At 45.9% G+C, this 27,546-nt stretch overlaps 1 protein-coding gene and 1 long non-coding RNA gene across 7 annotated transcripts in view; one reads left to right on the top strand and one right to left on the bottom strand.

Moving 5' to 3' along the window:
• Window positions 1–17,557, top strand: part of LOC102572302 (CD48 antigen) — a 64,577-nt gene extending 47,020 nt beyond the window's left edge. For 2 of the 5 annotated variants that reach the window (XM_059720485.1, XM_059720483.1), the window contains 3 exons: window positions 2,493–2,546; window positions 11,642–11,707; window positions 15,689–17,557. In XM_059720485.1, coding sequence (XP_059576468.1) covers window positions 2,493–2,546; window positions 11,642–11,706 — 119 coding nt within the window. In that variant the 3' untranslated portion in view covers window position 11,707; window positions 15,689–17,557. Of the gene's footprint in view, window positions 1–2,492; window positions 3,548–11,641; window positions 11,708–15,688 lie in introns of those variants that run through there. The other 3 variants (XM_059720487.1, XM_059720484.1, XM_059720486.1) reach the window with 2 other exon arrangements.
• Window positions 15,665–27,546, bottom strand: part of LOC109280321 (uncharacterized) — a 29,642-nt gene continuing 17,760 nt past the window's right edge. For both annotated transcript variants that reach the window (XR_002086601.2, XR_002086600.2), the window contains exon 2: window positions 15,665–16,490. This is a non-coding gene — a long non-coding RNA (uncharacterized LOC109280321). The remainder of the gene's footprint in view (window positions 16,491–27,546) is intronic.

Raw genomic sequence — 27,546 nt, 5'->3', positions numbered from 1 at the left:
TAGCAATAATTTTTAAAACCTACTCCCAGCTGGACCCTGGCAAACTAGTCAGTCACCCCAACTGTGACCAGAGAGGTGGTTAGCTGTGGTAGCCTGCAGTCAGGCAGAAGATAGGGCAGGCTAGCACCTTGCCCTGACCTGACAGGCAAGCTGATTGTCTTCCTTAACTCTTACCCTAATCCTGGCAAAATGATTGGCTACCCTGATCTTGACCCTGACTGATTGGCCACCTTTGCCCTCTTTAGTGTAAGCAGTTCAGGTTCAGGGCTCCAGCTGAAGAACAGATAGCAAGTAAAGAAAATGTATTCTGTTCTATGGCCCAGGAGTTAAGTTTCTATATGTTAGCAGAGAATCCACAGTAAACCAACGTCCTGACAGGAGCAGACCAGCCAGGCATCTAGGATAGGAGGGCTCTGAGCTAATGGCCAGTACTGACCGCTCTAAAGGAACAAGCGTACAAAATGCTATCTCAGCCTCATGTACTTATCAGGAAAGTTACTTCCTTGTCCCAGCTGTTAGAGGTCAGCTTATACCCTGAACACCAAGGTTTGTGCTCCGTCTGTTTTATTTTAATTTTTCCTAACGTTTGTGAATGTTCTCATAGTTCCAACAAAGACACAACCTTTACAAAACTCTATAACCCTGATTACTCCTATCCCGTTTTCTTTTTGTTTGCCCCAAGTGATAGATTTATTGGCTTTTCTTATTCCTGTGGCTCCACCCCTCTGTGTAGGAGGATGGAGGAGGCGTTATTACAAGTTTCAATCATCCCACATGGATCAGTTTGTCTTACCTCTGCTACCACCCATGAAAATAAACACAAGCAATTAAACTCCTGACGGGGAACTTCGCAAGATAGGCATGTTGCACTGTTATGCTTGACCTCCTTGAGCAGTTCCTTGGTTCAGTAACCCCTAGTATGTCAAGGACGATGACTTATATAGGTCCTGACTCTAACATAGCTCTGACAGGCTACATGTAATGCTGTAAGAAGAATGTATAAAAAAGCCACATTCATGTAGGTGAAACTTAATATCCAATGGGTTTTTTGAGTATGCAAGGTGTTCTTTTTTTACCTTCCTCTCCAGCCATGGATGTTGGCTGCAGCTCAAGCTGGGAAGTTGGCTTGGGTGCACTGGTACTCCTGGCTGGTAGGTACTGCTCATTCGCTTAGGGTTAAATCCACCTGAGATTTGTGGTTGAGACTGACAATCTTACTTGAGGGAAAATTCCAAGACCCTTGGAAGGGTGGTAGGGAGGTAGGGGCAAGTTTTCCTTCTCTGTAGCATGGAGCTCAGTCTGCCTCTTAGGATTCTTTGAGCAGGTTCTGCTTTGGTGGTGCCCTTGCCTCCTTTTCCACAAAGCAGTGCTGGTTCTTTTTTATCATGTATTTTGTGGCTGTAATGCAAGAGGTGGGACAGAGTGAACGTTTTACTGGGTGCTTTGAGATAAATGGTTGCCTGTCAACTCTGGGAGCAGGCCATAGGGGTCCAGGAGTTCACTTTTAGTTCTGTTTTCTAAAAGAAGAATCATTTTAAGCCATAGTGAGCCATTTCCCATGTCAGTGAATCAGCTCAATGGAAAACAGCTCTCATGATCTTTAACTTTTGTTAAGTATTTCTAACTTTTTTCCTGAAGTTAATCGTGAGAGAGAAGGGACATGAAGTGGTGTTCCTAGAAGAAATGGCCCCTGGGTGATTTGCACTTCTGGGCTCTTGAAGTGTAAAAGCTTTTGGAAGCTTCTTAGGAGGGAGAGTTCTGCTTTCTGCCTAGTGTCTTCACATCCTTATTAGTGTCTTCCAGCTGGTAGAGCTCTGGAGTAGTGATGGGAATGGCTAGGTTCTGTTTTCAGCTCTAACAATGAGCTTCTGAGTGACCATAGGCAGGTCCCTTTCCCTTTCCCCATCTCAAGGAGAAGGAGAGCATTTTGAACTGTGAGAGTAGAAGGCTAAGAGCCAAGTCATATTTATAAATGTATTAGCTTTATACGTTGCCCTCCCCAGAAAAGGCTCACTGCAGCTTGCAATAGAAAAACAGATAGTTTATAAAAAAACAGATAAAATATTAAAATATGATGCAATAAACAACGAACTCTCGAGTGCCCCAGGACTTAACCTTGCCTACTAAAAGCTTTCCCACATAAAAAGATCATAACACTTTTGGAAGCTATCCGGGCTCAGGTTCTGATGCAGATGCAATTGAGCTTGGTTTATTAGTGACAAAAAACCTATGACCACCCAGTAGCAAGTCAGTTGTCCTGAAGAAATCTTCTATAGCCACACTACAAACAGCAGCCTGCATGGCAGTTGATTAGGTCTCTTTTCCTCAGCCACAGAAATGAACACAGAGCCCTAGCACTGCTTGCTGTTGATTACAAACTGCTCATAAGGATTATTGTAAGAGACTTTTTATTGCTTTATATTTATTTATTTATTGGTTTTCATTTTTTACAATTTTTTCTGTATTCTTTTTTGCACCATTTCTTATTACAGATAGTGAGGCTGAAGATGGAAAAACACTTGACAAGTCTGAAGAGGATGCATCAGGTACTGAGACCATGCAGTAAGATACACAGGGAATCCAATTGACTCTCTACAGAGAAGCACTGCTAAGAACTTTACCAGTTTCACAGTGGGGGTTTAACGCATGTGCTGAGCCTGAGGCGGTGCTGTCTAATGGATAGGACCTGTTGCTGAGATAAAATCTGCAACACAGACACAGGACAAAGATGTGAACTGTTTCTAGATAGTTCCAAAGTTGTCTTTTCATCATTGTTAATCCATCCTATCACCAAAATCCCAATTTAGATATAGCATAAGGTTAGTGAAACTGTTGCAATCAAGAGAGGTCATTTCAGGAAGGAACTTTTGTTGTACAGTAAGCCCCCAAAGTGGATCCAGCGCCTCAATACTGCATGCCTTTCATTACAAGGCCAAGGAGGTTCTCAAGAGAGATCTGAAATCAGGACCCTAGACAAAAATCTTGGGAGAGGATTCCAAAGAACTCCAAAGTTGCCTTGCCACTTTACTCTTTACCTGCCACAGGGGCTAAGTGTCACGATAATGCCTTCCCCCAGTTCCTGCTGTCTCGTGTCCCCTATGGGGAAATAAGTTTAACCAGGCCTCTTACTTGACTAAGAGGAGAGACAAAGAGAGAGATAGAGAAGAGAAAAAGATGCTGATGCTATGTGTTTCAAAATGTTCTAAGATAAGAAAAAACCTTCATGCCTTGTTTTGTCCTGATATATTAAGCTCTGTGTGCAGATGTTAACCTCCTCCTTTCCCCCGAACCAGAAGCTGATAACGGTTCCCAAAACATAGTGTTTTTTTTTTCTGAATAAGTAAACTGCTTACGTGTGACAAACAAATGATCAACTTCTTCCGGTTCCTCTCAAGGTTTCTTTGTCCAAACCCTGCATCGTTTCTTGGTGTCTAAAGTATAAATACGCTTGTAAACTTGTAGAGGTCAGAGTTCCTGTAAGAACCCTCCTTGTGATCACTTGTATAGCTTTAAATAAACCCAGATGGCTCTGCCAATTCTAATACAACCACAACGCAAAGTTTGATTTCTTCCACACCTGTGTGCTCCCTCCTGCTCACCTGCCATGCCTTGCTATTGTTTTAAAAATGATTGGGAGGCTGCCCAAAATGCAGGGGGATCTTTTAACAGATAGGCTTTTCTTTGGGGTACCTAGGCCCCAGGTGCTTTAAGAGTTATGGTCTCTGACCTCCCTTACAACTGTGCTCATGCCTCACAGATATTATGGGTTATCATGTAGGTGAGGCACTTGGCCCCACAGCAACACCAGGCCACCTCAGGCCTCCATTCCTTTTTTGGGGGGCCTATGTCTTCCCAGCCCCTCTACTTTAGCTGGTCCTCCTATCTTCATCTGGGTGTTCTTTTTTAAATATCAACAGATGTCTGGGATTTTGCTCTTCCTCTGCTCTGCTTCCTCCCCCACCCCCCTGTCCTTTTTGTAACTGGAAAGATGCCTAACCAAGGCAATCACTCTCTAAGAGCTGAAAACCAAACGCTGTTGCTTTAAGTCCAGCCTTCCAACTTCTTGGGGAAGCCAGCCGTCCATCTCAGAGCTCTCTCTACATGGCTTTCTGTGTGCTCTGTCTCTCTCTGTCTCTCTCTGTCCAGGCAGCTGCATTTCCAGCCCATCCCTGCTGTAGGTGGTTTCCTTTTTTATATTTGTCTGCAGGGTGCCGCCTTCTCTTGGGTGAGTCATCTTTTCCTGTCCTTGGTGTGTGCCCTTAGATCTAATGAGTCACTGGCTCCTACTGAATGCTGTCTGCGTTTGCAGTCACCAGCTCTTATTTCTACCGCATCTTATGTGGGGTGGGAGGGGTGGAAAGAAGCTTCTCAGCAGCATTATCCCATCTTTGTAACAGGGAGCTAAAAGGTCCCTGTTATAGCCCCCAAATTCCAATGTGGGTATAGGTGAGGGGAGGATCCCAAAGCTCCCTCAGTAGCACAAGCTGGCAGTACTAAAAGGAGGTAGCATAGCAGAAGGGTGGTGTTTCCCCTGGATACTCCATTTCCCCAAGAGATGCATTGACACATCTGAATACTGGTGGGAACATGGGACTGGAAGTGACCTCCTGGGCCATAGAGTCCAGCCTCCTGCCATTGCAGGCAGCCATGTAAAAAACATAAGAGTGCTCTGTGATGCCTGTTATGTCAGCACAAAAAATGCCTCTGCTCCTAGGCCTCCATCCTTTCAGGCTGCTGCACTTCCCAGGCACTCAATGGTTCCTACTTTATTGTCCCCAGATAGCTGGAAGCAGAGGATGTGAGGAGCAGAGAGGATGTGAGGAAGGGATTGGGATCTACTGAGCTGTGTCCATTCATTGCTGGCTGAATGTTGACCAGGATACTTAGGAGAGAGGAAAGGAGAGCTTAGAGCTCCTGGGTTCATGCTGCAAGGTGTGAAGGCAGAATACTTTTCTTTTTTAAAGACTAGAGGTTGTGTGGGGGGTACTGCATCCCATTTGGACCCTGGAAGTCAGTGGGCTGGTGCACTGCCTTCCCCTTGGGCATCTGTGCAATGTAGCTATAAAACACTCCCATATATCAAAATTTAGCAGTACTGGACACTTACTTTGTAGAGATGTAGAAGGGAACACAAGACATTAAGCAACAGAGAATCAGGCCCACAGATGAGATTAGCCACTCAGGTTTTGCAGGGGGAAGACCACAGTGTCAATGCAAATACCATTATTAATAACGTGTTCTTGCAATGTTAGCATACTGTAAACTTTCCTGTGCTTTTATCACATGCTATTAACACACTTTTAATTTCATATATACCGAGCTTGGAGAAAAAGATGATTTATCTTCTTTTGTTTTTTAGTTACTTATTTAGATACATGCTTTGTTGAAATTGAGAAGGATGTTGGGATATCTGCTGTTGTTCGATCAATGACAGTGGTTACAGGTGCTCTGTAATACAGCTTTATTACTCCTATTTTGCTTTAGCATTCTATCCTGTTTTCTTTCATGTTGTGGTTTGAGTGTTATTGCGATTCACACTTTTCATATACTATCTGGTGGAACTGGTTCCATTATAAATGGAAAATCTTAACTCTAAGGACTCTAGGGCACATCCGCAGATGCAAAGGCATGCATTTCCAGGGGCACAAAAAGCAATGGTGCACATTTGTGCCTCTGCTTTGTGCTCCAGGGCACACCCCTGCATGTGCTCTCCAGCACGTACCAAATTATCCCAGGTGGGGTTGGGGAGGCTGGAGCCCGAACCTGTGCTGGCCCTTGCAGCTTTACCTGAGGTCCTGGGGGCCTCCCGAGGCAGCAGCAGTGTTGATCTAGTTGCATGGAGCCTGGTTGGCAGCCAGAGCATGGCTATGGATGGCTAGGTTCAGTTTCTGGTAGTTCATGCTGCTGCCTTGTGCACCACAGCGTTTTTGTTTTTGTTTTTTTGTTGTATTGGGACATCCTGGTACCAAATTTTGGCACCATGGGGCAAATTTACAGTGCGGCACACAGTTGCACATTCACCGCATGCTGTTTGTGGTGCCGCAACCCACACGTGCACATTTGTCTGGATGCACCCTTGGGGTCAGAAAAGGAACACAAAGCTGACAGGAATATCTTATCAAAGACAGTTGGTCATAGAGAAGATTTCAACAGTACAGTTTTTGTTTAGAAAGAGTCTTGACTTAAAAAGGTAAGGATGCTCTATACGGGATATTTATGAAAGAGGTTATGATGATCAGTGCCTTATGCCATAAACTGTATCATACTGTGGGCTTTTGTATACTCCTTTGCAAGGAAAGAGCTTTGATTTAAAAGTTGCATAAAGGAGAAATATTAAACTTAATTCCTTTTATAAAAACTCTCTGAAATCTCCATTCTTCAGAGGCTAAGGAGAACATCCAGGGGAGTGATTTGTCTTGTAAAATCCTTTTTCAGTTTTAAATTCATGTTTCCATCAAAGGTGAAAACCTTTTTCTTAAGATTGCCTTTTTTGTCAAGTTCATTTGCAAGCATTTTATATCTTACTGTGAGCATCTAATGTAATAACTTCCTAATGCCACTGCTGTGTAAATGTTAAAATGCTTACAGGTCTGTTCATGCTAAAGCTGATTACAAAGATAAGCTATTTGAGTATGGAATATCATTATTAATTGGGGAATTTAAATATGCATCAGGTAATACTAAAGTAATACTTTTCCAAGCTTAAAGACTGAGTCATCTTTCCAAGAATCATCCCTTAATGAATTATAAAGAAGAAACAATGCTGTCTTGAATAACCAATTACATACGTTCTTTAAGAATAGTTAAGTTTTTAAAAGGCCATTTAAAGAGCCAAAAGATGTGTGTATGTGTGTGTGTGTGTGTGTGTGACATCTATATGACATAAGGATGTTTGGACTCATTTGAAACAGAATTTTGGCTGCTGGTGGATCTAAAGGGTTATCTGAGAAACAACTAAATAGAGGAGACTTAAAACTCCTAATCATTAAGTAATGATGGTCATTAATCATCGTAGAATTGTCTGTCCTGAAAACAAGGGCAGCTACAACCCTGCTGCATCTACATGTCATTGTTGCCTGGCATGAACTGATGATGTTACTTAGGTCATCACCATTAAAGGTTGAGCCAGTGAAAGGAGGCTGACAGCTCATTTCAGAATTCAGCCAAGCCGTGAAAGAAGTGGGTCCTTTTATCAGCAAGATCTCTGAAGAAGAATGAGGCGCTCTCCCAACTGAGCAGGCCAGGAGTGCAGAGGAGTGTTCACATCTGTTTCAACAGCATCAGTTCATACAGCCCATTCCTTTCAGATCTGCTTGTCCCAGATGATGTCTCTCAAACCAAACCACAGCTGGCAGCTGAGAAGACAGAAGAAACCACAATATGGCAGGCATTGAGAGGAAACTGTACAGCTGAACACTGTTACTGTAGTATGGTAGGAGCAGCCCCCTAAGACTTCTGCCTCCTGGGTGACATGCATTTTGCAAAAACACGGTCAAGGGATTAGCATTAATCTGTTTCTTTATGATAGTTTTGACAAGATATTGAAATGCTTTGGTAATTTAAGGTTCTACAGTCTACAGTAGAACCTGGGTCATTCAGTGTCTGGGTAGATCACAACCCATTTAATTCACAGCGAGATGCCGAATTAAAAGCAAGCTACTTGGTTGTTCATGGGTTTTACTTCAAAGGATGTTGCTTCTCTTCTGATCAGCTGTGCTCCAGCTGAGTGAAGTGGTGCCCTTTGGCCTAAAAGCTGCAGTAAACAGCTAGAGCCCCTTCAGCAGACCTGCACAGCTGTTTGTTGTGGCTCTGTATATACCCAGCAGGTTCATAAATGCTCCCCTTTGCAGGGGATTCAGGAACCTAACTCAGCAAAGTGCCTGAGTGCTACTGTAATAGCTCTTCCTGTTAAACATCAGATCGTTTAGATTCTGTATTCCTGGAGAGAAGCAGAAAATAACATTGCTGAGCAGAGAGAATTAGTGGGGTTTCATTTCAGATAGTCCTTCAACTCCATCACAAGCCAAAATTCTGTTTAAAATCAGTCTAAATAAGCTTAAATCAATTTTTATTAATGTATTTCTTCTTCCAAGTGAAGCTATTATGGCAGCCCAAATTCTCAGGCTTTGTTCATGATTTTGTTCTGGATGTCTGCTGCTTAATCTCATGTAATTTTTCTTATACCAGTGCAATGATCATGGGTCATGACTGATTATTTTGATTGCACGCAAATAAGGACTGCCCCAAGGCATGAAAGGAACCCATGTCAGGAAAAAACAGTGAGAGCCACGCCCCTGAATTGGCATTTGGAAAGAAAGAGACTGAGATTTGACTCACCACCTCTTGTTTCTGTCTTGCCTGTCTCTTTGGAAACAGACCACTGCCAACCTTCAACATTTCACGTGGTCTACGATGTGCCATCACTATCAAACGTTTAACTGAAAAAGGGGAGGTGGTGGGGTCTGTAGACCCCTTGCCATGGATGTATGGACTACCAGCAAGACTACCACTGACAATGGCTTGGCAGTGACTGCTCCAGACCTTTCTGGTTTAGTAATTAGGAGGATGAAATGACTTAGCACACAACACATACAACTGTCTCCTCTAGCATTTAGTGATGCTATGAATGGAACCAAGCCAAGTGGTTGAGTGCTGGGTGTGGGAGGGAAATGCACGTAGCAAGACTCTTTACTAGGAAACCTTAAAAATCGCCCTTTGTGGGGCTTCACTCTGAGCAAATCTATAAAAACTTGTCCCTTCTTATCTGGAAGATCTGCTCCTTTTACACATTAGTCACTGCTCCTAAACTGACTGACTAATATAGAAGTGTTTCTGTTTTGGGGGGCACTTTGCCTTGCAGTGAAATGCAGCTAGGTAACTTCTTCCTAGAGTGAAGTACAGAGTGGGTGTATCCATACACAGACAGATGATTCTTATTTTACTCCAAGTTACTGCTTCTGCACAATGGGAATGAACATCCTTCACAGTACGCACTCAGCATGGTAGACTAGCTCCTTTGTGCTCCTGCATTCTGAGATGCTTGCTGGAAAATATGTAGAATCAACTCAAATTATGGGGTCATTAGCTCAAATGCTAATTATATCATGGTCCCTCCCTCTCCCACCCTCCCATGATGTGTCTCATTTTGGGCCAGCTAGTGCCCTTTTCAAACTGTTACCCACTTATCCAAGGTGAAACAGTGCTGGCCATTGTGCATTAGCATAATCAAGCAGCTTATGCTGATATGTTTTGATGTATTGCTGCTGGACTGGGCTGTTTGCAAGCCAGCTGGTGTCCTCTTGAGCAGCATTTGCTGTGGTTTTGGCTGCAGCAGCTGCACCAGGAGGACAATGAGGAGGAGACAGCTACAGGCTGGCTGCTTCTGGAAGACCTTCTCTTGAATCAGCTTCACTTAGTGCAGCACCATGGCTAGGCTTGTGAAATGAACATCACCCAGTGGAGAGGATTGTGCTGTGGGCTTGGAATGGCCAGCAGCTATTTCAGAACCCCGGGGACATAGTATCAGCTCACCAATATATAAGCCCCCCATTTTATTTACCAGCATTTGGCCGTAGTGTGATGGAGGTGTGCTTCACTATCCAAAAGCTACAGAAGTCATATGTCATGAGGCCTGTTACCCTCAAGAATTTATTGATATCTTTGTGTGGGGTATTGGGGGGAATCCCCAGAAGTGTTGGGGAATGGATGGAATCTGTATTCCTACCATCTGCCTCCCATGAATTCATGAATAAGATGGGGTATGTCTCTGCTGTGCTCAAAGGCATGGTTGCCCATCTTGGCAGGCTTACCAATGTTCATGTGGAGTAGTGCAGAAATGTTTGTGATCCTGGGATTGGTAGGAAATTGCACCCCTTTCATTTAAGGAACAAGGTAGACTTGCAGCCATAGCTTCAGGTCTGTTGGTATCAATGGCATTGACCCTCCCTTGGTTGCACACTGTTCATCTTCTCCCACTATGGCAGGCAAAGGTTTTGCAGGACATTTGGACCACTGGAAAGAACTCTCATGCTTACCTAAACAGCTGCAGGAGCACAGTGGTGATGGACAGGGAGATGGCAATCGTTGACAAGAAGGCTAAAGGAAAAGCTGCCATGAATTATAACTACCAGCTGTGTGCTCACTTTGTGTGAAAGCAGAGAAGAGAGCCTCACCCTGGTTAATAGAGAAGGCTTCAGAGACTTGGAGGATGCCAGGAGCAGCCAGTGAGCCATCCCTTTCAAAATGAAAGTTACCAGGGGCATGACACCTGAGTTGTCTAAGGATAGGAGCTAAATTATTTCATGCCAAGTGTAGTCTTTCACAGCTTGCACCTGTGTTGCACAGGGCTGTGTTTTATGAGTGTCTTATAATTTTTTTGAGTATGGCAAGCAAGCTTGCACTGCACTAGGTTTATCTCACGTGCTTCTGCTATTCTTTGGGGTTGGCGATATTCTTTAAAACATTAACCAAGACATTTATGTAAAAATCACTGCAGTTAAAAAAATAAAACCATGACTTGGTGCCCAGATGTACAGAGGAATGAACCAACTGAGTCTGGAGAACTGTGCAGACATATTATAAATAAAAATCAATGGGAATGCAGAGAGAAGAGATGCAGTCCGAAATTCAGAAATCAGCAGTTCACAGAGCTGTCAGCAACTAGGCATTGCTCCAGCCTTTAGCTTGGCCAGCCATTGAGAATTTCACAGGCTGGAATGACATGGAAGTGGAGTGAGCTAAACTGTACCAAGAGAATTAGTGCAGAATAGCTATTGCAGTTTAAATTCACACCCAAGCTTATTTCATTTAGACAAGCCCTTAGTTGAAGAAGGGCCTATGGAAACAGGTTGTAAGCTAAATTAAAATAAAGTACCGATAAACCAAATGTGCACCAGTTGAACTAAACTGATTTAATTAAAACCAATGCAGGTTTGTTTACAGGCAAGGCCTAACTTGCTCTTGCTCTCCCCTCAGTTAAACCATTAAAAATAATGGGACTAGATGGAGAGTGTGCTAGTAGGAGGGTCTTTTGGTACCTGCACTACCTCCTGCTATTGAGTGCACATGAAGTGAAATGAACCTCTCTCTGGCCCTGTGTTTGCAGGACTGATGACTGTAGAGAACATATCAGTGTGAATGGAAAAATGTTCTCTCTGGTCACTGAGATATCAATCTGGGACCCATAAGATTCTCTTTTCACAATGGTATTGTAAAAGAGAACCCATTTCTAAACAATTGCAGGGCTCTTGAAATAGAGGAAGTCATCCATAAGTCGGCATCAGCATCTTCCCTCCTGCTTCCTCTCTCTGAGCTGATTGTGGTCGCATTGTTGTTCCAAGGGCAGCTGCACATCAGCAGCTTTAGAGAGGGTGAGTCGGTGTTTTGTGGAGCCTGTGTGGCATGAAAAGTGTAAAATGGGGATGTATGAAGAGCTGCTTTCAGCTGCATAATTCTGGTCCAGTTGTTCAGGGAAGGTCTAAGTGAATCTGCAGTGGTGTTGGGGACTGAAAACCACCTGGAAGAAGTAGATAGGTTTGTTAACACAAGTTCATAATCTCCAGCAAACAGCCTGGGCATGAGCCTTTATTAATGAACTGGGTTTTGTAGTCCTGAAACTTACACCAGTAACTTCCTTTTTTAGGAAAGGACATGAAACAGCCAGCAGTGGAGGATCAGCCTGAGCTTGTCTCCAGTAGCAACAAATAAAGTAAGGAGCCATGAGCCTCTGGCCAGAATTGAGGGTGGGAGTGAGGCTTTTGGGGTCATACTCAAGAAGAAGCTGGCCATGGCTAAGAAGCATGATGTGCCTGACTGGGAATTGGGGTGCAAAGGGTTGAGAAGGATGAGGAGCCCATTGAACCCTAGGGAGGATGGGGAAGAGCCACTTTCCCCGGGAAGAGGGAGAGACAGGGAGGAGGGAGCATGAAGCCTACCAATGGCCTAGCTGGGAGTAGGGACCAGGGGCTGGTTTCCTGTAGAAGAAAGGAATAAATGCAGAAATAATCTGTACAGCTGCAGAGCACCTATTTTCCTCAGCCTGCCTCTCAACTCCTATCCGCAGTCCCCCTGCTTTTCTGGTGAGCTGATATGCTTACCTGCTCATCCAGTACAGGGCATTCCTGGAGCCTTGCTGTCCTGGCCGTGAACCTGGCTGTTTCCCTACCAATTCCCGTTGTCACAACCCGCACTATTCACACTGTCATGAATGACTCCTTGCTGCCCTGCCTGGAGTGAGCTTGGGACTAGTTATTCACCCATTATGCCTGGGAAAGTCAGAGACAGAGCACTGAAGTCTTGGTCCAAAGCCACTGCAGGGCATCAGGATCCAATTTATTACTCTCTTATGCTGGTGTTAATCAGGTATAACTTAAGTGAAGTCAGTAAATTGGCAACACAGAGGAATTCCCTGAAGAAACTGACTGAGATTTGACCCGCTGGCCCGGGTTTGGGATATTAGACTCTCCCCTTTTCCACCTCATCCTTCCCCTATCAATGCTGAACTTTCAAGATGGAGTGTTGAAGAAGATGTCTGAAGGTTGTCCTGCTCTTGCAGGCATAATGTTAAAACATGGGAGTTAGGAGCAGAGGCTGCTTTTGCAGTGTTTGTTTTAGCAGTGTAATTTCTGATGGACAGAATCATGCCCTGTGTTTTGGAGCTATACTGGGGGAAGTAGCAGGTCAAGGAGCATCTTGGTCCCTACTCAGTGCATTCATGTGAAGGAGATAACTCCTTGTGTTCTCTTGAGAGCTGAATTAATGGAGGCCCCTTCTATACCTTCAGGTAAAGGGGTGATGGGATTTAATGCATGATCCACAAAATTGTGCCTCCTGCCATGCTACATGTGCGTGGCAGGAGGTGCGATTGTGGGATCATGCAGTAGATCCCATCAGGCCTTATTGCCAGTGCATGGGGAGCCTGATCCTGGGGTCCCCCCTGCACTAGCAAGAAGCAAGGTTCTATGGCTTGGAGCCCCCTCAGCTGTGAAGAGATCGCTGAACCCTGATGACTGGGAGATTGTGGCTGCTGCAATTTCCCAGCCCTGGGAGCTTCATGCACCCCTACAGCTGGGAGATCACAGCTGTGCTTTGCAGCTGCTGGGACATCTTCAGCTGCTGGGGCTGGGTTCCCTTTGTTGCAGGACTCCCAGCTGAGGCTGGGCATGGTGCATCCTTGTGGCTGGAAGCCCTGTCATCTGACCAGGCTGTCAGCTGCAAGGGAGACTGCTACATCCTTCAATGCTCTGTTTCAGCAAACTGAAAGTTGGATACCAACCAACTGTAAAGTTAATACACGTTTTCGAGGTCTAACTTTGTAGCTGATTGGACCTTTTCATGGTGTGATAAATTCTTTGCGTGTCTAGCTGTTTTCAAGGTAATTATGCAATTAACCAGTTAATTGTGTGATACCTGTAACATGTAGAAGTGGGTGGAGAGTCACTAATGTGCTGGCTGTGTGTTAGGGTGGCCATCATAGCGGACAGTCCAGTTGTCCTCTGTCCTCTTGATATGAAACTGGATGCCTTTATGTCCTCTATTCTTCTCTTCAAGAGAAAAATAGAGGGCATAAAGGCATTGGGTTTTGTATCAATAGAGGACAGAGTAGCAGAAAACTGGAATATCCTCTATGATGGCCACCTTGTTGTGTATGTTTGCAGGGGCCCTGAACAGCTGGCCTAGGGGTGCAGTAAGCTCCTTGGCCTCCTGCTGGATGCTGCTGTCAGCAGGAAGCCATGGATGAGGGTGGTGAGTGGTGGGTATATGCTGCTTTGGAGTGTGTCTGTGCACCTCAGTACAGGCATTAGGCTTCTAACAGCCCTGGAGGCCAGCACCATTTTGTTAGATCAACAGAGGGATCAGCGGCTAGGGGGCAGTATTTGTTTCCACAGGTGATTGAGCTATTTCACAAGTGTGTGTGTGGAAGGGGCGGGGGGTGGGGGGTGCCTTCCTGACCACGGGGCCCCTGGGCAGTCACTCACATCATCAGCTCCAGCTCTGTGCCCAATTTAAGGTGCCAAGAAATGGCAAACTAGCTATAACATTGTTCCACATATAACATAGAACAGTTTTGTGGCTGGTTTATATGGCTTCCTAAACTGAATCTACGGCTGAGTTGATGATTGCTTTGGGCCAGTAACCACACCAGGGTCTTCAACCAGCCCCAGTGCAGTCCCTGCCTGCCTGACAGTCAGCTTATTGTTGGCCCCGGTCCCAGACCTATGGGCATGTGGCTTTCAGTTTGCCAGTGAAGGGGGAGTCCAGGATCATAATCTCAGACTCCCCCTGTACTACCAACTAGGGTGTGATTGGGATCTGATCCTCAATCCCAAATTGCACCTCCTGCCATGCAACTGCCGTGCACCTGTGGCATAGCTGGAGGCTCAGTTGCTGGGATCAGATCCCAAGGTGCATTTAAATTAATGTCTGACAGGGGCCTCACAAACCTCAGCATTGATCTACTATGAACTTTAAATCCACATAATCAGGGCAATCAACCACACTGGTTTTGGGACCTGTGATGTATTTGCTGCTGATAACCTCTGCTTTTTTGGTTATAAGCATCCTTTCTTTATCCTCTGTTGTTAGTTTACAGTAACAGCCCCAAACACTATACGGTTACAATCCTGTCAATGTACGCAGTTCCCACAAATTGCACCTGGTCTGATTTGAGAGACCGCTGCACCTGCTTTGCACTTGGGCAGTTTGTTCCACAAGGGGCCTGATTGCCATTCAGGGTGGAGCTACTTTACACTTCCAGCATGGTATATAGGGTAACTGAGAACTGAACCCAAGGTAGAGAGCGAGGGTGGCTTCCTGTGTTTTGAGTTTTTATCCTGTAAGGCCTGGTCTACCCTAGAGCTGAGTAAAAAGGGTTTGACCAGTAGTAAATTGGCTGAAATTTGTCATTTTGGAGTACCTGTATAATTGGATTAAATTTAGCAAAGGATTTCAGCTGAAAAAATAGGATGAACCATTTTGAACATGTCAAAACATTTTAAGGTTTTCAAAACATTATAATAATTCATATTGGAAATTGCTGAACACCTTATTTTAAGATTTTCAAAGCAAAGCTTCTTGACTGGATGGGTTGTGCAACAGCTTTTTTCATGTAAAGATTGGGTTGAATTTTTTAAAAAGAAAAAGTTTTTAAAAGGGGCGAAAGGAGCTGAAAATGGAATAACATATTACTTTTCAGGTAGAATGAAATGTATGGGGTTGACCTGAAACATCTTTCTGTTTGGTTTTGTCTTTTTTTGGTATCATCACAGCATTATTAAACATTCTGTATTGCTTCATCTCAACTTTAATTTAATTTAATTTAATTTATTTTATTTTATTGTCCAGACATTAGAATAAACAATTCATTATTTGCCCAGCTCTTGTCTACACCTCCTTTTTGTACTGATTTAGCTATTTTGATTACATGTATAATTTTTTGTGTGTCCAGTTCAAGCAATACAATTTCAACTGTGGGTGCACTTATACCAGAAAAACCTCATAAAAACCAGGCTGCATGACTCAGACACCACTCCACAAACTTAAGCCATGTAGTTTATTCTGGTAAGGGAAGTGGGGAATAAGCTAGAGTAGCCTTATGAGGTTTTTTTCCCTCTACATGACACTAATAGCACCACTAAAGATTCACTGACTAGAATAACAGACCTCATAAATCCATATGTTTTTATTTCAGGCGTTTAAACTGTGAAAGGAGCCAGGGTTACAGTCCAGCGAGCCAAACTCTACTGTGCTATGACAAAAGAAGAGCTAAGCAAAGAAACTGTAATGAATGTCATCTGTCCTGGAAGGCTCTGCTATGTCGTGGTGTAGTAAACTCTTATAAGGAGACCACTGTTTTTATCTTCCTGGGACATATTTTCTTTCCAATACAGAGACCACTTTTTTATCTTCCTGGGACGTATTTTCTTTCCATACGGAGATTGTTTTGAAGATGGACGTACTGGGATTGTTTGAAGATGGACATCTACTGGGTCATATGCCAAATGCCTTCCCATTCATCCCTTCAGTCCTTAATTTTTACAACCAGTCACAGTGCTTCATTTATTCATGCCAATTCTTAGCGATTAACATCACCCTATCCCTGATGTGTATGAAAAACTAATCCATGCGATATACAGCTGATTTTTGTACAGTTTAGATGCAAAAGAGAAACAGATTCAGAGAAAAGACTGGTTCAGCCTGCAGCAGTAAATCAGTCTCTTCTAAATTCTTTCCCTTGGTGGAACTCAGCGGAAGATGGGAAAGAATGATCTTCAGTTCTTTAGAAGTGACTTTCTGAGCTAAGGACCCAACCTGCTCTTGAACTGGAATGGAAGCTGGACTTATGCAAGTGCTGTGAAAACTCTATTTTTTTGGAGTTGCAAGTCTTGGAGTATTTGAGTATGCTTAAAGCCCAAGGTTCTGTATTCGTATCTTGAACATGCAGAGAGGCTTGGATGTAGACGATTCATAGGGTCCATTCCAACACTGCGAGTCTGTGAGAGAATGAAAATACAAATCAGAAAGAAAGTTAATGAATTTTTGGCCCTCCTGGTTGTCGAGAGAGGCTTGAATGTCATCACCTGCTCTGAAGCTAGCAGGCAAAGGGGAAAGATTACCACTTTCACATGTAAAAGGTGTACATGATTTTAGGGACTCGCTCATCATTTTTGAAAGTGGGGTGATGGTTCTAGCTGCTCAAGCCAATGTGAATTTTATGAAGAACCATGATGAATGTGAAAGATAACTAGTGGACATGAGAAGCCACGAGACTCTTACTTTGCTGTGGGGCCGTGAACTTCTTATCAAGGAACACTCTACAATTGTGTATTGTACACAGTCTTCCAAGCTTTTGCTACAAAAAAAGTAGAGATCAGGGAATCTCTTGGTGATCAGCCCTGTAGTTAAAAAAACAGAAGGAACCTGTTATGGGCAAATTGACCTTCCAAACAAGTTCAGTGGATCCTATATGACCTAAGGCTGAATGATAAGCAGGGCTAGATACAGGCATGGGTGTACTGGGTGGCTGCCTGGGGCCTAGACGGACAGGGGGCCCGAACATAGTAATTTAAAAATTATTATTATCATTATCTCTAGCGAAGGGGGACTCGATACTAAAAGCTTGCCCAGGGCCACCAGGGGTCTAGGTACAGTTCTGATGAGGAGGTGCCAAAGTGTAAAGCGGGCCCAGAAGCACAGGAAAATTATGTAAACCAACATTGAGGGAGGGCTGCACTCTGTGTATGTAAAGCCACTGACATCTGATAGCAAGAGTAAAATCCAACCAGCGTCTGCAGCTAGAAGACAGAAAATGGTTAAGACCTTCTCTGTGGATACACTTATTCTGTTTCCTTGCTGTGCCCTGTCTCCAAGGAGAGGGAGGAGGTAGCAATATTGAGTACAAAAGGGCTACACCCATCACTTAGACTTACTTACGGCATCCACTTGTAACTTCCTCTAATCACAGACCAGCCCCTTGCACAGAATATGTTAACGTCTTTTATTTTCTGTACCAGTATGGTGTTTGTTTGTAAATTATATTAAAAAAATGTTTAAAATATAAGTATATGTGTGTGTGTGTGTATACACATACACATACATACACACACACACACATACATACATACATACATACATATATGTATAAAATTGTTCTTAAATACTTTCTTACTTACTCAGTTAACCCAAACTTGTACCTGGCTGCAGTCAGGCTCCATACAAAATGCAAGTTGAGGAAGAGGTGCCTTCCCCTTGTATCAGAGAGCTTAGTGTGCTGAGGTGGAGGTGTAGGGTTCAAACCCCCATCCCAGGAGGGGGCCCCAACCCCCATGATATAGGATATCACAAGATGGCACACTCTTTGCCCTTCCTATTGAAGCAGTTCTGCTTTTTTTAGAGTCAGCTATGGTACTCTGAGAGATGAAAAATATGCAAGGATGTGCACAAGCAACAGTGTGGTTCCCTAGCTTGGTGGTTAGGGCAGTCAACTCGGAGGCGGTAGTGCTAGCTTCTGGTCCCTGCTGATGCATTGTATTCAGTGGTGGTTAAATGTGAAATACAGGAATGGTCCTAGGTTGGAGTCCCTTCTCCAAAAGGTGCCCTCTCCCTGTTGAGTATCCCAACAGTGTTATGCTTTTGTTCATCATTTTTGGTTCTGTGAATCTTTGATGAATTTAAGCAAGGTGGAGCTCTTGCTGTAGCTGTAGGCCATGACTGTGCCACTCCTCCAGCACACCTCTGCCTCATTCTACAGGCTAAGTTAGGGGTGGCAACATTTTCTGGCTGCAGCTTGGAATGACCCATCCTAGGTCAGAAGTAGGTAGGCGGGGACTAGGAGCTGGCTTCTGCTGCTTGTCCCTGCAGGAAAATGGGAAAGTGCCTGCTGCTGAAGCCCCTTTCCCATGGGTCAGGTCCACTGGTTCTTCAGGTCATAGGTCGTGCCCCCCCAACTAGATGGGTAGTGCCCAGGGAAAAGTAAGGAGGAGATATGTAGGCTTCAATCTCCTTGGGTCAGGATGAGCCTAAAACCCCAGGTTTCCCACTTCTTGGGCAAGTGTGCTAACCACTGAGCAAGTGGGGGTGGCAGTACTGTAAGCTGCGCTTTGAAAGAAAAAAACTGACTCCTGCTTGGGTATTTTTGGAAAGAGGCAGCTTGGGTGCCTGCTTCCAGAGAAGGGTTGAGGGTTGTGAAACCTAAGTGGAGAGGGGCACCTTCCTGCAGTCCTGAGTTTTACCTACATTCAGGAAAGAGGTGGGGTGAGGTGCACAGTGTAGGGAGCCTGGGCTATGGTTTCTGCTTTGAGCGTCAGGCATCTTAGTGTTCAGCTTTGTAGACTGATTCCTTACAGACTGGTCACCCATTGCTGAACACACCGATGGCAGAGCTGGGAACAGGTCCCAATGCTTTCTGCCCCCAGCTAGCTCCTCATTCAGTGGACTCTTACCCTTTCCTTGGCCATTGTAGCCTGGTTGAGTGGTGCACTATCTGGATTTTAACAAGGAGCACTGTCAACACCTAACTCTGTGCTGAAGAGACAAGTTTTCCAGGTAAGGGTTAAATGCATCTAAATGTTTTGCATTTCTATTTGGACAAAGATAGTCTTTTGTGTAAATGACCAGCCTTGGAGGAGTTTGGCAACACGGCTATTATTGAACAAACTGGCTGCAAATTTGCTCCTGGAAGACTAAACAGGGAGGTGCTAATCCACACACATTGCTTGCATTGGTCATCTTGTGGCATTTCAAGTTTGGAGGGGCTGAGAAGACCTGGTCAGGGGAGAGCAGAGTCTTTGCCTTCCAGCAGTGTCTTCTCAGCTACCTGATCCGTAGTGCAAATCTACACTAGTCTGAAGACAAAGCCCAAGCTCCTCACAAATATTTTGTGAGCACCTGAGACGAAACTGTTTCTGATGGAGCAGAACTTGACAGTGTCCCCAGAGAGACTCTTGAAAAAGCAGGCAAACCACCTCCAGCCCTTCCCACCCCTTCACTTTTGCATTCCCACAGGTCCTCCAGTAGTCTCCTCCCTGCCTCTTCTTTTCCCTACGCTGTGCCTGTCTTCTGCAGTGCCCAGTTTCAAGCGTGTCAGCTGCTTCCTTGAGAATGAGCCGAAGAAGCAAACTCCAAGCGCGCCAGCCTTTTGAAACAAAACCATGAATAAAGCCATGCATAAAGCAAATAAACCTCTGTAAAAGAATGCAGAGCCCACAACTTGCATCCTAAGAGAGCCACCAGGGTGACTCTGATACTCCCGCCACTCTCCCCTCATCCCCCTCAGCTCTGGCCCTTCACACAAACTACTTTCCCTTGCGTGGCTGCCAACAGACATAAAAATGCTCGTGTAAGATGTGTGTGCTGGGATTATGCCTACAACGCCTGCAAAAATAAGCAGCCTCTCTAGGCAAGCATGCAGGCACTTCTAATAGAAACAAGTGACTCATTGCCCAGAAAGCTGAGCTGCCAGAAATGAGTGGTCCGCCCTCTTTGGACTCCTTTCTAACTGCAGCTGATGCCATAGGGGAGGTGGGAGGGGGGCAGTGGTTTAACGGTTCTTCAGCCTTCCGTAATCACCAGAAAGTCTTGGGTTGAACAACTCCTAAGGGCCCCCACAGCTGTAAAACAGCATAACTACCATCCTCAGGGGAGCTACTCCATCCAGTTCCTCCTAATATAAAGAAGTCTGGCCTCCGTATCCCAAAAGGGAGGTGGAGGAGGAGGGGGAGGGTGTGTCTCAATGTGGTTTGGCTGACAGAGGTTATGTTTCTATTGCAGTATGCAATGTGATTGCAGCTTGGATACGAAGTCTCACATGAGCATTAAATTAGCCAGCTCATATCCCCAAAACAGCACAGCTAGCACAGCCTGGAGCTCACCACAGCAAAATCCCTCATGGACCCAGTATAAGTACTTGGATAGTTTGGCTACGTTGGTCTGCCTACTGCAGCAGCCAGGTGGTTATTCTCAGTACCCACACTAGCCAGTTTCAGATTCACTCAGTTATGTCTACATAAGGTGCAGGTTCCCCTTGGACTACAGAGTTGGCATGCTCCAAATTAAGGAACCCAAGCTACCCTGGTGAATGAATGCCAAGTGCTGCTTTGATTGCTTTTGTCCACTGTTGATGTAGGGCCACAGGAGCTGGAGCAAGAAACATGCCCTTTTGACAGACCTCCTGTGTTGTGGCGTGAGGTGCTGGCTTGGTATGTGTTTGGGTGTTTGGAAAGGCAAGAGCCCATGACTATTCTTCAAAACAAACAGAACTCATACCTGCAAGCGTAGCTGAAATGGCTGGAAAAATTCATGTCCAATCCTTATTGTTCTTGGCACCAGGGAAATAGAGTCCTAGCACCCCTTCACACAATACAAAACCCTTTTCCCTGGGAGTGCAGTCTGTCCTGCCCTAGTACAGTGCTGAGCAGCACCTCCCTGAGGCAGGCTACAGAGATGCTGACCCACTCAGTGCAGTGCTGGACACAGGCCAATAAACTTTCCTGAGAGGCAGAGCCTTCTTGGCACCTAGCATCATACTAAAGCAGATGGGTATGCTACTGTGGGTTTGGGTAGTCATGCACACAGAGCAAGTGTGGTGAATGTCAGCGTGGTACCCTGACACTGCATGAAAGTGGTATAGACATACCTTGAGTCTTGCTCTAGGCCCTGAGTCAACAAGGGCTTCAAATACAGACTTAAATTCAGTAGGATTTGATTTCTGGGACTGTGCGTTACTTGGTTAAATTCAGCATGTTTAAGCACCTTAAGCATAACTGGTGTGTCATGCAAGACAGCACTAGTTCAGCTACATTTGGAATGGAAGAAGCTAACAGGACATGCTGGGCTGAGAGCAGTGAAACTTGTGGGAACATGTTTCCTGTAGCTGGACATGTCAGAGGTCTCAGCTAGTGATCTGCTTGCTGCCTCTCCCCCTGTCATCTCCCATGTGACATTTCCAAAGCTTGAGCTAGCAAATGGTAATGTGCTTAGTGGCAATTTTCCAGCTGTCTAAGTGGGGTTAGGTTAGGGTTATGCATAGGTAGTGTTTCTTTTCCCCCTGCAATGTGGGCATGTAAATAGGGACATGTGAACTGAGCATGTCAGTAGGTTATGAGCTGGCCAGGCAGGTTATGAGGCTGTATGCGCACCTATGCTGGGTGTGTGTAAGTCACAAAATGCTGCCCAGCAAAAAATCTGACTGATTTGGAGGGGTGAAGAGAGAGATTTCCCTCCTATTTTCTATTTGCAGAAGCTGATCGGCGAGGGCATTTGTCCAGGAAGTTGGAGACCCAGGTTCTTATAGGTCTTTGACTTCCTAGTACAGCACTCTAACCACCAAGCCAGAGGTTTGACATTATCCAACCCTTACTCCAGCTCGCCATTTGAAACTGGCTTCCTGGACAGCCACGAGGGGGTTCAGAAGGATGAGGGCCAGCTCTATAGTATGTGGCTTGGTGAGATAGAAGCTCCTTTGGAAGGGAACAGGGCTTTTGTTCTAGCCTAGATCCTTGCTTCCAATGGGATGGAAGCTTCCCCAACCCTTCACTGCCCTCAGTTCATCTTATCCAATGACTATTAAATGCAAGGGGCTCAGCTTTAAAAGGAGGACTAAGGAAGTATACTCTTCTTGACCTGGTATGTATGCTTTTCTTGAAGAATACTCTTCTTGACCTGGTGCTCACAAACAGGGAAGAACTGGTGGGGAATGATCCCAAGGAAAGGAAGGATGGAGAACAGCAGAGTAAGGACCCAGAAAAGCAGACTTTGACTTGCTCAGGGAACTCATGGGCAGGATCCCCTGGGAAGCCTGTCTGAGAGAGAGAGAGGAGTCCAGGTTGTACTTTAAGGAAGACTTACTGAGAGTGCAGGAGCAAACCATCCCGATGCACAGGAAAACTAGCAAGTATGGCAGAAAACCAGCTTGGCTTAGTAGGGAACTCTTCCAGAAACTACATCACAAAAAAGCAGTTTATAATAAGTGGAAATTTGAGGAAATAACTGGGGAAGAATATGAGAGCATTGCTCGGGCATGCAGGGATGAAGTCAGGAAGGTCAAAGCGCAGCTAGAATTGCAGCTAGCAAGGGATGCGAAGCATAATAAGGTTTTCTGCAAGTATGTTGGTAGGAAGAGGAGGGTCAGAGAAAGTGGGGGGTCCCTTACTGAATGGAGGAGGCAACTTTGTATAGAGGATGTAGAAAAATGCTGAAGTGCTCAATGGGTTTTTTGCCTCTGTCTTCACAGGCAAGGGCAGCTCCCAGGCTACTGCACCGGGCAGCACAGTTTGGGGAGGAGGTGAGCAGCCCTCAGTGGTGCAAGAACAGGTTAGGCACTACTTAGAAAAGCTGGATGTGTACAAGTCAATGGGGCCAGATGGGATGCACCTAAGGGTGCTGAGGGAGTTGGCTGATGTGATTGCAGAGCCACTGGCCATCATCCTTGAAAACTCATGGTGATCAGGAGAGGTCCCAGATGATTGGGAAAGGGCAAACATAGTACCCATATTTAAGAAAGAGAAAAAGGAGGATCCAGGGAACTACAGACCAGTCAGCCTCACCTCAGTCCCTGGAAAAAAATAACAGAGCAGATCCTCAAGAAATCCATTTGTAAGCACTTAGAGAAGAAAAGGGTGATTGGGAATAGTCAGCATGGAGTCACCAGGGGCAAGTCATGCCTAACTAACCTGATTGTCTTCTATGACAAGGTGACTGGATCTGCGGCTGTGGGGAGAAGAGTGGATGTGGTGTACCTTGATTTTAGCAAGGCTTTTGATACGGTCTCCTACAACATTCTTGCAGACAAGCTAAGGAATTATGGACTGGATGAATGGACTATAAGGTAGATGGAAAACTGGCTGGAGCATTGGGGTTAGAGATTAATAATCAATGACTCGATGTCTAGTTGGCAGCTGGTGTCAAGTAGAGTCCCCCAGGGGTTGGCTCTGGGGCTGGTTTTGTTCATTGTCTTCATCAATGACCTGGAAGATGGCATTGAGTGCAAGTCTTCAGGTGACACCAAGCTGGGGGGAGTAGTTGATATGCTGGATGGTAGGACTAAGATTCAGAGTGATCTAGACAAATTGGAGGATTGGGCCAAAAGAAATCTCAAGAGGTTCAACAAGGACAAATGCAAAGTCCTGCACTTAGGACAGAACAATCCCATGAACCAGTACAGGCTGGGGGCTGATTGGCTGGGCAGCAGCTCTGCAGAAAAGGACCTGGGGGTTACAGCTTATACATAAGTTGAATATGAGCCAGCAGTGTGCCCTAGCTGCCAAGAAGGCGAATGGCATACTGGGCTGCATTGGTAGGTGTGTTGCCAGTAGATCAAGGGAAGTAATTATTCCCCTCTATTCAGCACTGGTAAAGCCACATCTGGAATACTATGTTCAGTTTTGGGCCCCCTTACTACAAAAAGGATGTGGACAAATTGGAGAGAGTTCAGTGGAGGGCAACAAAAATGGTGAGGAGGCTGGGAAACATGACTTATATGAGGAAAGACTGGGGGAACTGGGCTTATTTAATCTAGAGAAGAGGAGACTGAGAGGAGACTTAATAAGTCTTCAACTACTTGAAGAGGGGTTCAAAAGAGGATGGAGCTAGACTGTTCTCACTGGTGGCAGATAAGAGAACAAAGAGCAATGGTCTCAAGTTGCAGCAATAAAAGTTTAAATTAGGTATTAGAAAGAATTTTCTCACTCGGAGGGTAGTAAAACACTGGAACAGGTTACCCAGAGAGGTGGTGAAAGCTCCATCTTTGGGGTTTTTCAAAACCTGGCTAGACAAAGCTTTGGCTGGGATGATCTAGTTTGCGGATGGCCCTGCTTTGAGCAGGGGGTTGGGCTAGATGACCTCCTATGGTCCCTACCAACCCTGCACTCAGGGTGGGTGGCAGCAGCGCTGGGAAGGAGGTTGGTGGGGGCTCCAGTGAATTTTGGGGTGGCTGCAGCCCCCATGATAGCCCCCTTCCCAGTAGCACTGCTGCCTGCCCCAAGCACAGTCTGGCCCAGCCCCCCCACCGGGAAGAGTCCAGCACCCCCCAGCCACAGAAGACTTACCTGCTGCCAGCGCAGTCAAGGTCTTGGAATGTGTCCCTATTTGTTACCTTGTAAAGTCAGTTTCCTTTATGCAAATTTGAATTATTCACAGTTTTTCAGGAGCGCATCTACCACATAAAGTGGGGGAAACCTGTATCAATGAAGCTGCCTAGTTCAGGGACTTGAAATTGCTGTTTCTGCTCCTTGCCTGCAGTGTGACTTTATATGCATCTATTGCCCCTCCTACCTGTCGTCCATAGTGTCTATTTATATTGGAAGCTCCTTGAAGAGAACTTTTGTCGTGTGTGTATGTGTGTGTGTGTATAGGCCTGGTGAGTTGGGCCCTTAGGGTATCACCAGATTATAGATAACAATAATTTCAGCGTCCCTTTCATTAATCATTATATGCTTATTTTGGTGATGTGAAACTGGTGTGGGTGTAGACAAGTGTGGGCATGTGCAGGTACGTATGTTTAAGAGCAGTTTGGGCCAGCTCCTCAGAGGAGACACATGAGTTAATGCCTGTTGCACCCCTGGAAATCGAAGACCTAGATTCCACTGACCCCCCAGCGAAAGCCAGGAGGTAAGGGAAACCAGGGCTAGGGGTCTGTTGGGCGAATGCAGGGGTGCTTGGAGGGACCGGGTGTGTGTGCATGCATGTGTGTGAGTGTGTGAGTGCATGTGAGTGGGCAGGGGTCATGCTGAGTGGAGCCCAGGAGGGGAATGTGTCCCCGCACAGTCCTTGCTTGGTTGAGTCCCCCAGGGAGCCCCACGACAAGAGCCATGCAAGCGGAGCATGCAAACAGGCGCAGCTCTACATGAGCACTGCAGTTTGTGTGGGATTTTGTGCAGGGGGGTGCACAGAAGGAGCCCGGAGGGCTAGTCCAAGCAAGAAGCCTGAGGCTAGAAGCCCAAAGAGGAGCTGCTGGGACCAGGCAGAGGCATGAACTCACTCTCAGCCATGGCAGTGACTTGTCATGCCTGCAGGTGTCCTGGCACCATTGAGACCTCCACACAGACAGAGCCCATGGCCCCAGACTGTGGGGCCTGCCTGGTGCAGCTGCTGGCAGATGGGCATGGGGGCACCCCCACTTGTGAAGTGTGCTCCCTGGTGGAGTCTCTGGAGGGCTGGGTGCGAGAGCTCAAAAAGGAGATACATCAGCTGCATGCCATCAGGGCCCACAAAGACTTAATTGATGGCTACTGCCAGACCCTTCTCCAGAAGAAGGAAGAGAAGAAGGAGACAGATGGTGGCCAATGAGATGGCTAACCAAAAGGACACACTTAGAGTGACTTGGAAGACAGTCACCTCACAATCCAGGAAACTCAGGGCCAGGGCTGCTCCACCCCTGGCACTGAACAACAGGCACGCTTACCTCCCCATGCACTCTTGTGGGAGCTGAGTAGTTTTCTGTCAGCATGACAGGAAGTTGAGGGCCTCAGTAGGAGGACTCAGGTGCCTCTACGCTAATGCCAGGAGCATGGGGAACAAGCAGAAGGAGGTAGCCCTCCTACTCTCCAGTGTGCATTATGATCTAGTAGGGATTACAGAGACCTGATGGGACGCCTCACACGATTGGAGCATAGCCATAAATGGCTACAACCTGTATAAAAGGGGACCAAGCAGGGAAGAAAGTTGTGGCTCTCAATGTGAAGGAACACCTGAATGTCACATGCCTTCCGAGGCTGTGGGGCATGGTGACCACCCACAGGCAGCAGTGGTAGTGGTGGTGGTGGCGGCAGGGGGTGTGGTGGTGAGTGGGGAGCTTCCTTAGGCAGCCGTAGCGGTGTTGGCAGTGAGGGAGAGGAGAGGCGAGCGCCAATCGGTGATTGGCGACTACCTGCAGATGTTGCCAGCAGTGTCGGTGGCAGCCAGTGGTGATTGGTGACCACGCGCAGACGCCACTGGTGGTGTCGGTGGTGAGGAGGGGGGGTGGCAAGCAGTGACTGCCCACAGACACTGCCAGGAGCATTGTCATCAACCAATCTCAGGGAGTGCACCACCAATCTTAGGGGGTGCATGTGCACCCATGTGCAACCCCTACGCATTGCCAGTGAAGGAGCAGTACACCTCCTTGGATGCTGACATCGACTCCAAAGAAGAACGACTCAAAACCCTCTAGGTCAAACTGCGGGATGGGCAGCAAGAGAGACCTAACTTTAGGTGTGTGCTACAAACCACCAAACCAAGGGGAGGAACTCGATCTAGAGTTCGCTCAAGAACTGACAGGGGCCACACATGCACAGAACACGGTCATCATGGCTGACTTCAATTACCCAGACATCTCTTGGGAGGAACACTTGGCCAAGTCGGATTGGTCGCGTTCCTTTATGACCTGCATCAAAGAGCTTTTTTTGACTCAGGGTGCCAGGGCCAACCAGAGGTAATGCTCTTCTAGACTTGGTCCTGGCCAAAGGAAATGACCCGGTGACTGACTTAAACATAGAGGGCAGCCTGGGTGACAGTGACCATGAAACCATCTCATTCACTGTCCATCGCAAGGCAGATAAACTAGATAGCAGGATTGAAGTTTTGGACTTCAAAAAATGCAAATTTCAAAAGCTCAGGTCACTAGTAGACTAAGTGCTGCGGAACCAGGGACCGAAGGCAAAAGAAGTACATGAAGAGTGGTTGTTCCTTAAGGACACAATCCTTGAAGCACAAAGGAAATCCATTCCCAAGCGGAGGAAAGGTACCAGAAGGGCTGGGAAGCCCTCTTGGCTAAACAGGGAAATCATGGTCCTCTTAAGAAAGAAGAAAGAGGTGTATAAACCATAGAAGCTTGGGCCATGCCCCAAGGAGGACCGTACAATGATGGCCCACATTTGTAGGGAACAGATTAGAATGGCTAAGGTGGCAACTGAGCTAAAATTAGCAACAGGAATCAAGGACAACAAGAAGTCCTTCTTTAGGTATGTAGGGAACAGGAGGAAAACAAGTGGGAGCATGGGGCCAGTGCTCAACAACTCAGGACAGCTGGTTACCAGTGCTCAGGAGAAAACTGAACTCCTGAATGACTACTTTGCT

This window comes from Alligator mississippiensis, chromosome 1 (assembly GCF_030867095.1).
Source record: "Alligator mississippiensis isolate rAllMis1 chromosome 1, rAllMis1, whole genome shotgun sequence".
Classification (NCBI taxonomy): Eukaryota; Metazoa; Chordata; order Crocodylia; family Alligatoridae; genus Alligator; species Alligator mississippiensis.
This window is presented reverse-complemented; position numbering and strand designations above follow the sequence as displayed.